This window comes from Anolis carolinensis, chromosome 2, assembly GCF_035594765.1.
Source record: "Anolis carolinensis isolate JA03-04 chromosome 2, rAnoCar3.1.pri, whole genome shotgun sequence".
In the NCBI taxonomy this organism is placed as follows: domain Eukaryota; kingdom Metazoa; phylum Chordata; class Lepidosauria; order Squamata; family Dactyloidae; genus Anolis; species Anolis carolinensis.
The window spans coordinates 184,322,931-184,336,125 of NC_085842.1; the positions used below are offsets into that span (position 1 = coordinate 184,322,931).

At 41.3% G+C, this 13,195-nt stretch overlaps 1 protein-coding gene across 1 annotated transcript; it reads right to left on the reverse strand.

Moving 5' to 3' along the window:
- Positions 1-766: 766 nt before the first annotated feature.
- Positions 767-13,100, reverse strand: gpkow (G-patch domain and KOW motifs). The gene is made up of 11 exons (XM_008118369.2): positions 12,895-13,100; positions 10,438-10,574; positions 9,915-10,054; positions 9,716-9,822; positions 7,834-8,044; positions 6,376-6,508; positions 6,029-6,164; positions 5,027-5,156; positions 4,054-4,123; positions 3,400-3,485; positions 767-1,959 (listed from the first exon to the last, which is right to left on the reverse strand). The coding sequence occupies exons 1-11, from the start codon at positions 13,062-13,064 to the stop codon at positions 1,828-1,830; spliced, it is 1,452 nt and encodes a 483-aa protein (XP_008116576.2). The 5' UTR covers positions 13,065-13,100; the 3' UTR covers positions 767-1,827.
- Positions 13,101-13,195: the final 95 nt, after the last annotated feature.

Genomic DNA, 13,195 nt, shown 5'->3' on the forward strand with positions numbered 1-13,195 from the left:
GGATTCATTGTCTGCAGACCTTTGATCATTTTAGTTGCGCGCCTCTGGACACCCTCCAGCCTGTCAATATTTCTCTGAAATTGTAGTGCCCATAACTGGACAGTGTTATTTCAGGTGAGGTCTCACCAAAGCAGATTAAAAGGACACCATTACTTCCCTTGATCTAAACCCTATACTCCTTTTGATGTAACCCAAAATTCCTATTGGCGTTTATAGCTGCAACATCACATTGTTAGCTCATTTTCTTATGAAATGCAATTTTCCAAGCCCTGTACCAAAGTCATTTGATACATTGTTCTGTACATAATATTCTACTCCCAGCCAACAATGTGCTGCCACCTACATCTCATTTTGGGGGATTTGGTACCTTTTGGAAACAAATTCCACAAATATAGATGTCCTAGCACAATTGAAAATAATAAGTGGTTGTGTTTCATATCAGATTGCCTGGGAAACACTGCTGTAGAGTATCTCTCATCCTACTTTGCCAGACATGCGCAAATTTGTTCAAGACTGCAGTACCAAGTATCTGTAAGTATGCAAAGAATGTGGCCTTCTCATATTGATCAACTGGACGTCCCAACAGTCCTAACCAACATAGCCAACAGTGATGGATGGTGAGAGTTGCAATTCAGCAACATCTGGAGGACCGTTTTTCATTCCAATCCCAGGGAAAGCAAACTATGAATACAAAGATACAAGATTTGGACTCCCAATGGAATTATTGTTTGGTTATTACATTCTTGATCACAATCAAGCCACACAGTGGGGAGGAAAAAAGAAATTTATTTTGTTCCTAATACAAGTTAACTTAAAAAATCTTAAATTCACCCATGACAACTGAAGATGCAGATTTACAAAGTAGCTCATTTTTACCAAGTCCATCACCACACCAGCCACTGCTAAGATAGGAAAAGAGTCCTCACATGCTTCTGATAAAGAGCACTTTACATGAGAGTTTTCTGAATGACAATGTACAGACATCCTCTTAAGAGGATACGTCTATGGCCAATTTTGATGTCCTTCATGCAGTTGCAGTTTAAAATAGCTTGAGAATGATTTAGGGCATTCCATTTTTTAGGTTAAGAGTTCAGTCCTCATGAAGGCAATTATTTATGCACAAACCCTGTATACTGTAGCTATTTCTCTTCTGCTTATTTGTGGATCAAAGACCTTGTTCTGTGAAAAGAAGCATTTGATGTGTTTAGTTCTGGAAAATCCAAGGCCAGAGAAAAACATATATCCAAGGCCCCACTCAATGCACTTTTTCTTCTTCCATCTGCTCAGTTGCCATCTCTCTTCCATATTTCAACAAGATATACACTGTAGCAATTAGAGCATAGTCCATTTTAAAAATCTGGACGTAGCTGTACTATGCATTATTGAATACTGTGTCTGACATAAGACTTTTTTGTTCTAGGGCCAGCCTAATTTCTTGCTTGTCTGGAACAAGAGTTGACCTGCAACTGTTTGAAAGCACACCGGATTGCATTCACTATGTATGGTCGGTCTTGTTTTCTGGCAGTCCTTTGATACTCATGTTCTTATGTATTGTCATTGGTTTTTAAAAAAAATTAATGAAGAAAACTCAAATAAATGCAGGTCCAGCATTCAATAAAATACAAATATATATATTCCAGATCATTGTGATTTAATCCATTTTGAATAAGGAGGCAGCCTCCTTCCTTGATCAAAACCTGCTTTTAGTCCTTGGCACTTACGACACCTTTTCCTAAAAACAAATTGCAGGCTGCCTTTTTCCTTGATTCTAAGCCTGGGAGCGTCTCTGTCCTGCAGATGCTGTGAAACTTGGAGGGACTGCAAAGCTCAGTCCTCTTCTGAACCACCAACATAGAGGCACACAGCATCATAGTCCAATGTCAGGAGCTTTTCCTCATCCTGCTGTAGCTGCACCAATGCACGATTTTGCCCCTTATCTCGACGCAGAATGCGCCCCACCTAGTTGGGAGAAAAATGAGTATATATCATTACTTGAGGTTATACAGGAATTTGGGGAGGCAGGAGAGGGGATGCAATGTATATTCTAAGGTGGAAAACCTTTCTGTTGCTGAACTCACAGTGCTATCAACCCTAACATCCATAATCAATAGCAAGCAATGAAGGGAGATGTGGTCCAGAAAAATCTGAAAAACCACTTGTTTCTTATCCTTCAACAGATTAAGCATGATGTGTTTCTGGTGATCACTGTATAGCTGTCCCTGCATCACACTAAGATACATCCTCAGCTCTGTTTCAAATGAATATTTCATGTTCTAATGAAGCATGAAATAAGATTAGCAAGGGCTTGAGATAAGCAAGCATTGTCCTATTCAACGAAGTGGAACCTTTTCCAGGAAACAAAGACCCGGCATCTTGATTATCAAACAGGAAAAATATTACAATGAATTATATAGGAATCTGTCTGCAAATATCCTAACAAATCAATGCCAACATTGTTTTACAGCTTTTTAAAAAGGTCATCTATTCTCCACACCTATGTATGAAAAGTATGTTTTAAATGTTTTAATGTATCTTATTATTTAATGTATCTTACTATTTTAAACTGTTTTTTAATTGTACATTGTTTTCAAGGCATTGAATAGTTGCCTATGTGTAATGCCGCCTTGAGTTCCCTCTGGGGTTGAGAAAGGCAGGGTATAAATGTCGTAAATAAATAATAAAAGTAGGAAAGCTTTTAACAGTCCAGATATTTTAGTCTACAATTCCACTCAGCTAGCATGGCCAATAGTGAAAGAGTCTAGGAGTGAGAGGCCAAAGGATTTGGGGAGCCAAACAACACCCCTTTCCCCATATATTAAAAAAGGGTCATTCTTGATTTATTTTTGTTGAGGCATAGTTTAATAGTTAAACAATTCCCCTCAAGGGCCTGTTGCGGGTATATATTTCAATCGCTCATCTTGAGTAACAGGATAGGGGGATGTGGAGAGTCCAATATCTTATGTGCCTGTATAGCTCTATAGTAAGAGAACATGTAGATTTCATTGTTATTGCCGGGATGGTAGAGAGGAGCTCCTATCCAATGAAGAGCTCTCCTTCTCCCTCTGTTTATGGTAGTGCTTTCCTGCTCAGAGAACTCTTTATCTTTCTGCTTCCACTTTGCCAAACCAGCTCAGTTCATTCACTTGTGTTTGGACTGAAAACAGTGTTTGGAGACCTAATGTGGTGTGTTTAGAGTCGATGACAAACACTCTCAAATATCTTCCCAGTGACACAGTATGTGGAACTGGGTATACCACTCTTGGTCTAGTTTACCTGTTTACCTAGAAAAATGTTCTGCCATCTGATAGTTGCAGATAACCTCATGGCCCTCAAACCCTTAAGACTCATCCCCGCCCCCATTTAAATAGCCAGACACCAGCCCACAAAAGTGTGACTCACCCGACCAGAGTGCTCCCCCAACACCACCATGACCTGGTCGGAATCACTCCGTGGGATTACAGTCTCCAGCATGGACTCCAGGATTCCTGTGGAAAGGATCAGAGTAAGCACTACAATGAGAATCAGTGCTGTATCTCATATAAATACAGAACACTGTCTTATGTATCATTGCTTCAAGTAGTCCTGTAATGTCAACTCTGTCAATAGCTCTCTGGCGATTAATTCCTAGACCTAAGTGGAGAGGCCTCATATTCTCTGGTAATTTCCTGTCCAAACCTATCCAAGTCCAACCTATTTTCCTAAATAGGTTGGTTGTGTTCAATGTAGCTACCTCTGAGGCTATGGGGACTGAAGAAGTAATTTTACTTTGTACAAAGTTTTATTTTAGTGCTGCTTTTTGTTTGGAGAAAATTTTGGACAAAAATTGACACTGGTCATTGATGAAGTCTGCTAATCAAAATGTGTTTTGTTTCTTTAAATGAATAATCAAATGAGACCTTGGGCCATCTATTTTCCTTCAATGAGTGATTGATGTTATATAGACCTTTTCTCATACTGTTATTTATAGAGAGCACTGTGCAGTGTTCATCTGAATAATTGATTACAATGGTCAACACACATTTTGGTGCCAAGATCAGGCAGCAGCAGACTCACCATCCAATATCCGACCCTCTTCTGTTCGGCAGACGCATGTGTCTGGTTTGAGGACATCTTCAATCACCATCTGAGGACAAACACAAGCTTTCATGCTCTTTTCCCTCAGGATAAGATCAGTTTTTATACACAATTTTTGTCTTGGTATGCAAGAAGCTTTAATTCAAAAAAGGTTTGTCCTGGGATGAACTGGCCATCTCAGGACAGGGTACTTCATTCTTTAATTGTGGTAGTCACTTATCTGAAAACTATTTTTTCCTTCTCTGCTCCTCAAAACAGTGAAGTTGTGTCCCAAGGAAAAAACTACTTCTGCAGAAAGCTCTCTTGCCTCTAAGAGAAATTTGATACAATTTTTAGGGTGTGTTGTTTTCAAATCAGCAATTCCTTGGGGTGAAAAATGGTAGAAGTACAAATCTCATCTACTTCAATCCATGGACTTCAGAAATCTGTATTTTGGCTCAATTGATATATGTCAGTAATGGAACAGGGGGAATGGAGCCAAATGGAGCACATGAACTTGGTGATAGTTTCAAATAAATATTCACTTTATCATCATATGAGAATTAGAACTAAGTAAACTGACCTAAGAGCTGTAGAAAGTGAAACCATGTGCTTTGCATATTTTAACACCCTCCCCCTCTAGCAGAGGCCAACATTTCCAGTAATAAGCAGATATACTCAAATACTGCTGGTTTTGTAATTTTAAGGCATTTCCAACTTATGGTGACCATAATGTGACCCTATCATTGGATTTTCTTGACAGAATTTGTTCAGGGGAGGGGGGTTGCCTTAGCCATGGAACCCCACTGGATGACTTTGAGCAAGTCACACTTTCTTCGATTCAGAGAGTAGCAATTGCAAACTCCCTCCGAACTATCCTTGGCAAGGAAGTCTTATGATAGGTTTGCCCTAGGAGTGCTATAAGTTGGAAATTACTTGAAGGCAGTCACAACACCAACATTTCCCTTTGTACCTTAGTATTGTAGTATTTGCCTCCCTTGTAGAGTTTATCTACAAAGCGGACTCGCAGGTCTCTCCGCAGCCAGTGAGGAACACTGGAGCTACTGCTGCTCCCCTTACTTTGCTTTCCAGCTCGGTCATCTCTGTAGGCAGAAGATATTTGATATGTAAAGAAATAATGGCACAGGTAGAACTATACAGTAACTTTTAGCAGCCCTAGCCAGCACATCCAATGATGAAGAATGTGGAAAGCTGCAGCCATATTTGTTGACAAAAGTTTTCAGGTTTTCTGGTGTCAAGACAGGCAAAAAAATTATCAATATAAGATGTGGGAGAACATTCTTAGAATAACCAGTTCTCTATTTCTGTTGGTCTCCAGATGCTGGGTTGAAAATTTCCCAGTTCTAGTTTTGTTTTTGGTATCTTTTTATTATATCATAATTACATTCATTTCTTCATTTGATTGACTATTTTCCCCTGCATTTTGTTCAGGTTTTTTCCCTCCCATTAATTTGCTAGGTAGGCTTGGATGGATGGATATGGTTCAAATGAAGAGTGGACTTAAGTCACTGTCTAACTTATTTCAAAACAATTAAATTATAGGAATCATCTTTCTTCATAGTTATCTATTATCAGTGTTGTAACATAAGAAAGAAAAGTATGATTTTCTTTCTGAAGTCTTGCATTTCTCAATTATAAAGTCAAACAGTAGGAAAAAAATCTGATGGATATAAAACTCAGTCATTGGCAAGCTGTTGCAATTTCCATGGCCACTGAACCATGCCACAGTGAATTGCGAAGCCACACTGTCAACTCAACAACAGCTTAACCTAATATGACAGCTTTCTCCAGTAAGTTCAATATACAGCAGCTATGGAAGACATGAGCCAGCAAGCAGTTACATATGGTTTACAGCAGATTTGACTTTTAATTAGGCTGATGGCAAAGAGGTTGCTACCGTAGTTGTCAACTTAGAACTGGCAGTCATACGACTTACTCCCAACCACAACATTACCTGTCAGTGCCTGCTGGGTGTTTCCTCTTTTTGTCTCTGTTTTCCTTTTTGTCTTCCTCCACCCTGTTGTCTGAGTCAAGTTTAGTCCCATTACGCTGTTCTGCTTCCTTCTCTTTATGGGCCTTGCTGAGGCGGCCTAGAATGGGAAGAATCAAAAGTCTGAAGTAATTCTGAAATTGTAAGAAGGCTGTCATTTCTGAAACAACTCCAAAGGATGATTAGGGGTATGATTTTAAAAAATTAGAGGAAGGCTACTGTCAGACTTATTGCTAGTCAACAATTAACAAAAATAACAGTACAGCTGAGTGTTGATTGAATTCACTAGGGAATAGAGAGCCATAACTCACTCAGATCTTTGGCTAGCTTATCATATTCCTTCTGGGTCACAGGCCGAACCCCGTGCTGACTCACAGTCACTGTTTTGCCACCAATGGCCAATTTCACCATGATACGGGCATTATCTCCATCTACGCCTTCTATCTGTGAAGGACAAGGAAATGCTCAGTACTGGTCAGGAAGTGAAATGGAAGTCAAGAAGCAGGAAGGGCAAGGTGCATCTCCCACTGGAAGACAACATGCATTGGTGCCAAAGAATTTATCACCCACTTTTCTCCTATTAAAGGACCCAAAGTAGCTCACAATATGAATTAAAACAATGAAGTTAAAAATGGATAATACAAAGGTTACAAAACATCTAAACAACAAATCATATAAAAACCTGAATGTATAATAGCTTTTAGGACCATCAGAATATATATTTATTATAATAATACAATTGAACATACACCAATTAAAATACTATCTTCATCAGATAGCTAATACTCAAAACTTTAGATAAACAAAAAGGTTTTAGCATGCCAGAAGCAGAGCAAAGAAGAGGACAAGTCTAGTTTTGTATGGAATGAAAATCCATAGTTTGGGAGCCCAGTGAAAAGGCTCCCCCCTCTTATGCTTTTATGAAACATGTCTGTGATGATAGAAGGGCTGGGTGAAATCCCTCCCTCAAGGGAATGGAGACCCCGATTTAAGCCATATAGAGCATTATAGGTCACTATAAATTTGCTTTATATTGATTTATTTATTATTTTATTTATTTACTTCATTTCTATCTGCCTTCTCACTCGAAGGGACTCAAGGCAGCTTACATTAACTATCATTAGCATCTCTTCCCAAATAAGCAGGAAGCAGACATTACAACATGGACAGGAAATCTTTGGCTGCTCATTGTCTTTGGACTTTAACTCACAAGAGCCCTGTCAAACACGACAAGTCATAAAAGATAGTGTAGATTGATGCCCAATGCATATGGAGGGCAAAGCGTTTCCTACATCTGACCTATATATTCTAACTATGACATATTTCCTCCAGCGTCACTATCACCAACCCCATCATCAGGATATGCATGGGCTGAACCTGACTAACTGGTACAGAGTCTGAAAGCTAGCTTAAGAGTACTAAGTTTCATTCCATATGGATGGTTGACCAACTCAAGAGAAGATAAAGAGTTTCACAATGCAACTTAAGAGGACTCCAAAAAAGCATTTTGGGGAACCAGCTCCACTAGGTCTTGGTCTGTCCATCAACCATGTGGTACTTTTCAGCCACTCACAAGGATCATGCTGGATCATTCTCCTGTTCCCGATTTAGTCATGAAGTATCATGTAGTGAAATGGGTGATGGGATGGTGGAATATATTCAAAACAACAGGGTGTGCTTTCCTTCATCTTCACTCCCAATTCCAGAGTATTCACATAGGACTGAAGTCAACATGAAGAGAGAGGCCGCCTAGAAAAGCAATGGCTCACCTTTCCATAGAGCTCTTTGTGAGGCCCAGCCTCAATGAAAACTGCACCACCCGGAACCAATCCCAAAGGTTCATCCTTGCCCTTTGGAGGCTCCTCGCCAGGCTTCAGAGGGCGTCGGCGTCCTATGGGTTCCAACTCCTGAGCTGCTGAACGGTCTGCTCCAAGACCCAGCCCCTTGGGCCTAAGACGGTTCTCAAGAGGCTTCACATCCCTGAGCAGGATTGGAGGAAAGGGGAGAAAGATTAACCTTGCTCAGGTGGTGGTGGAGGGAGCATTCCCCCCCCCCCCCCTTAAGAATGCAAACCTAAGTGATGGAATGGAGAGAGCACTGGGTCATGGGCAGGTTCCGGGAGTGCTCTTCCCATCATCCCTTACCACTGGCTATGCTGCTAACACTAATGGGTCCTGAAGTCCAGCAGCAATGGAAGAATAGACAGGTATTAGGCACAGCCATAAATCTTGGCTGGGGGGGGGGGGGGCGGCGTGATTAAGAATCCTACTTAAAAAAATCTGAGGTTAGTGACTCTGCATTTTCTTAGGAGCCTTCCACACATCTAAATAAAATCCCAGGTTATCTGCTTTAAACTGGAATATATGGCAGTGTAAACTCAGATACAGTAGAGTCTCGCTTATCCAACGTAAACGGGCCAGCAGAACGTTGGATAAGCGAATATGTTGGATAATAAGGAGAGATTAAGGAAAAGCCTATTAAACATCAAAATAGGTTATGATTTTACAAATTAAGCACCAAAACATCATGTTATACAACAAATTTGACAGAAAAAGTAGTTCAATATGCAGTAATGCTATGTAGTAATTACTGTATTTATGAATTTAGCACCAAAATATCATGATATATTGAAAACATTGACTACAAAATGCGTTGGATAATCCAGAACGTTGGATAAGCGAGTGTTGGATAAGTGAGACTCTACTGTATTCCAGTTCAAAGCAGATATTGTGGGATTTTCTGTCTTGATATTCCGGATTATATTGGTGTGGAAATGCCCTTCTATGATGAAGCTAATGCATGTTAAGAAAAAGTAGTTCCACAGTTTGTTTATTTATTTACAGCATTTATATTCCGCCCTTCTCATCCCAAAGGGGACTGAGGGTGGATCACATTACACATATAGGCAAACTTTCAATGCCTTTTTAACATAGGACAAAGACAAGACAAACATAGGCTCCGAGCGGGCCTCGAACTCATGACCTCCTGGTCAGTGATTCATTGCAGCTGGTTACAGCTGGCTTGCTCTCCAGCCTGCGCCACAGCCCGAGCCCGAGTTCAGAAACAGTATCCCAAAAAAACCTTCATTTCTTTAGGGGAATTGGCTCAGTTTAAAAATTATAGCTGTAGGCCACTGGGCTCAAGATTTAAATACAAATCTCTCTTTTTTAAACGCATCAACTACAGGTGCACTGAATCCCTTTCTACACTGCCATATAATCCATTTTATCAAAGCAGATAATCCACATTATCTGATCTGAACTGGATTATATGAGTCTACACTGCCAGATAACCCAGTTCAAAGAAGATAATCTGGATTTTATATGGCAGTGTAGAAGGGACCTAAACTAGCAGAGCAAGCTGCATTCAATTTCACTTCTCCAACTATGTAATGGGAATAGTTTCCTGATATTACCAGCATGACAAACAATGCAGAAACAGGACAGAGTAAAATTTTAAGATAGGTATGAACATTTTCAGAACCTTAGCACCTAAACTTTTTATTTTTATTTGTTCACTGCTAGAATTTAGACTACGATATGTTGAGGCAATGGCCTATCCTTTCTGCTTAACTGACTTGTAAAACTGTGGTATAAAAATGCATTATTGTTATTTCTAATACTATATCCCGCAATACTTAGAGATACTTACTGCTTGAAAGTGCGACCAATGCCCTCACCAGCCTTCCAGCCCATGCCCTTCAGCATGGCAAAACCATAGGCTTCCACTGGTACCTCTTCATAATCTGCCTCAGTCGACTACCAAAAAGAGGTGAGAAAAGAAGAGACATTAAACCTTCTTTGTCAGAAACTCCAAAAGCTGAACCTGGGGAATCCATCCCGACACTTACCGATTCTGGACGGAGGCTGACATCCACTTTTTCTCCATCCTCAAAGCCATCAGGCACTCGGTTCTGCATAAGGAGGGGAATAGCAAATGCAGGATCTGGCTTGTTGCCACTCTCCCATTGCTCTTGTGACTTCTTGGATTCTAAATATGAAGATAATAATAACAATAATAATAATTTATTTATTTACCACATTTGTACCCTGCCTTTCTCAACCCCAAAGGGGACTCAAGGAGGCTTACACAGGCACTTGTCCAGTACATATAAAACACATATACAATGTATTAAAATTTTTACAAAATAATTGAGACAATGTGTAAGCTAAAGTTTTCAAAATGGCAATAAATATGAAGCTACTCATATTCACAGTACTGTTGAGGCCTCCACACCCAACCAAATTAGTCCACTTGGCCTTTTGTAACATGGTTGATGGAAAAGATAAACAATAATTATACCCCTGTACTTGCTCTCAAGGAAGGAAAATGGTGAATATTTTAACAAAGAAATACAGTTAGGCAGTACTCACCTTCTATAAGCTCTCGGATTGCTTGAGCCTCGTCACCATTGATGGCATCTGGCTCCAGAAGGGCTGCTGGCTTTTTCCACTGGTTCTTCTGGATGAGAGGAATGACGAGTTCTTTCGGCTGTGGGGCTGGCCGGACACTTCAGAGGAAAAACATGTACCCATTTAGAGCCACAGATAGCACAACTCTACCCGCCTAAAGAAGCCAAATGCAAAGAGAACAAGTACCCAAGAGACTATATTCATGGCCGCATGCAATTATTCTTTGTTTCATGCTGAATTGGAGAAGAATTGTTTTTTAAAAAAATATATCCCACTTTTCTCTCAGAGGATGTAAAATGGTTACACAGAACTAAAGAAACCTCAAACCAACCTGAAACCAAGCATATGGAGGCGGCAGATTCTTAGTATATGGCCAAGCTGGAGACTCTCCCTGCAGATGTGGTTGAATCACAACTCTCATTAAACCTACTTAGCATGATTGATGATTGAGTTGCTGTGAGTTCTTCAGGCTGTATGGCCATGTTTCCAAAGCATTCTCTCTTGGCGTTTCACTCATATTTATGGCAGGCATCCTCAGAGGTTGTGAGGCCTGTCGGTTCTTTCTTCCACCTGGACCTTCCACAGATATATAAACCTCACATGCCTAATTTCCAACAGACTTCATAACCTCTGAGAATGCCTGCCACAAATGTGGGCAAAACATCAAGAGAGAGTGCTTCTGGAACATGGCCATACAGCCCGGAAAACTCACAGCAATCCAGTGATTCCAACCATGAAAGCCTTCAACAACACATGATTGATGATGTATGCTAAATCCAGTCCCCGAGTAACAGACATCCAACTTACAAACGACTCGCTTTTACAAACGGGAGTGAGACAGCAGGAAGTGAGAGAAATCTACTAATCGGAAGGGAAATTCACTTCAGGTCTCCATTGAAGCTTTCTCTCCAATCTTTGTTTCCATAACAAGCCATTTTTTTTCAAACTCTAATTATCACAGGGACAGAAAGTGAGCTGAAATCTTCTGGACAGAAGCACAGACCGCAAAACAAACACCACAGGGGTGTTAACCCTTTCCCTATACTATTCACATGTGTGTGTATACACACAAACACTGTGTACATATTTGGCTGGAGTTACAGTTAAAAAAAATCTGTTCCAGCTTACATACAAATTCAACTTAAGAATAAACCTACAGAACCTATCTTGCCTGTAACTCAGGAACTACCTGTAGAGCAGTGGTTCTCATCCTGTAGATTGCGAGATGTTTTGGCCTTCCTCTCCCAGAAATCCTAACAGCTGGTAAACTAGCTGGGATTTCTGGGAGTTGTAGGCCAAAACACATGGGGACCCACAGATTGAGAACCACTGCTGTAGAGGAGCATCAGATACTCTGCAGCACTACAAACATACACAATTGGCACTAGGTAAGCCAGCTAACAAATGCAGTGAGCTTTCCTTCTTTAGAGGCCTTTAAACCAGTGATTCCCAACCTGTGGGTCACCAAATGTTTTGGCTTTCAATTCCCAGAAATCCTAATAGCTGGTAAACTGGCTGGGATTTCTGGGCGTTGTAGGCTAAAACACCTGTGACCCACAGGCTGAGAGCCACAGTTTTAAACAGATGTCAGATGGGTACCTTCCAAAAGTGCTCCAGTTATGTATTGGGTGCTGCATCTTCCATGCTTATGATTCTATAGTTCTAAGAATTTGCCATTTTGATCCAGATCTCTAGTAACAGACTAATATGTACCAATGAATAATGTATACTTGGCAAAGCAAACTGTAGTCCACACAGTTAATTTAACACAGGATTGCTGTAAGTTTTCCGAGCTGTCTGGCCATGTTCCAGAAGCATTCTCTCCTAACATTTCACCCACATCTATGGCAGGCATCCTCTGAGGTTGTGAGGTCTGTTGGAAACTAGGCAAGTGGGGTTTATATATCTGTGGAATGTCCAGCATGGGAGAAAGAACTCTTATCTGTTGGAAGCAAGTCTGAATGGTGCAATTGGCCACCTTGATTGGCATTGAACGGCCTTGCAGCTTAAAAGCCTGGCTACTTCCTGTCTAGTTTCCAACAGGCCTCATAACCTCTGAGGATGCAGATGTGGATGAAACGTCAGGAGGGAATGCTTCTGGAACATGGCCATACAGCCCGGAAAACTCACAGCAACCCAGTGATTCCGGCCATGGAAGCCGTCGACAACACAATTCCACATAGTTTGTGGCAACCACAGAAACGAAATTTCTGGAGTATGACAACTACTTTCAAAGTAAGTGCCGCACAATCAAACAAGGAAATAACACTTTCAAATCCTAAAATTCAATAGCACTGAGTAAGGGCAGTTAACGCGGCGTCAAACCGTACTAATTCCACAATGTAGCTGCATCCTGAGAGCCCCCCCCCCCCCCTTGCTCCTAGGCCCAAGCGGGTCGAGGGCAGGAAGCAGGCCTACCTTTGCAGCTCCCGTCCCTCAACGGCTGAGAGGAAGTCGGGCTCCTGCTTCGCCTCGCCGCCATCCTGCCCGGTCACTACTAGAAACCGCCTCCGCCCTGTAGTCCGAGTGAAGCCGAACGACACCGGGGCAGGCGGAGTCGCTGCTGACTTCTCTGCTCCCTCCGCCATCTTACTTTCCCCTGTCTCGCCCCGCCCCCATTTCCCCCCTCGCGGCGTTGCGTTGCATCATGGGAGACGAAGTTTTAGAGACTTCCTGGTTCTTTATCGAGGTTCTGAGACAGAGGCCCGGTGACTACACC

What these genes read in the sequence shown, in the direction of transcription:
- gpkow (XM_008118369.2), bottom strand. Translation starts at nt 13,064, where the DNA reads ATGGCGGAGGGAGCAGAGAAGTCAGCAGCGACTCCGCCTGCCCCGGTG. An exon ending in GAGGGACGGGAGCTGCAAAG is followed by an intron (nt 10,575 to 12,894) that starts GTAGGCCTGCTT and finishes TTTCCTCTGAAG; the next exon opens with TGTCCGGCCAGCCCCACAGC. An exon ending in ACAAAGAGCTCTATGGAAAG is followed by an intron (nt 6,509 to 7,833) that starts GTGAGCCATTGC and finishes TGTCCTTCACAG; the next exon opens with ATAGAAGGCGTAGATGGAGA.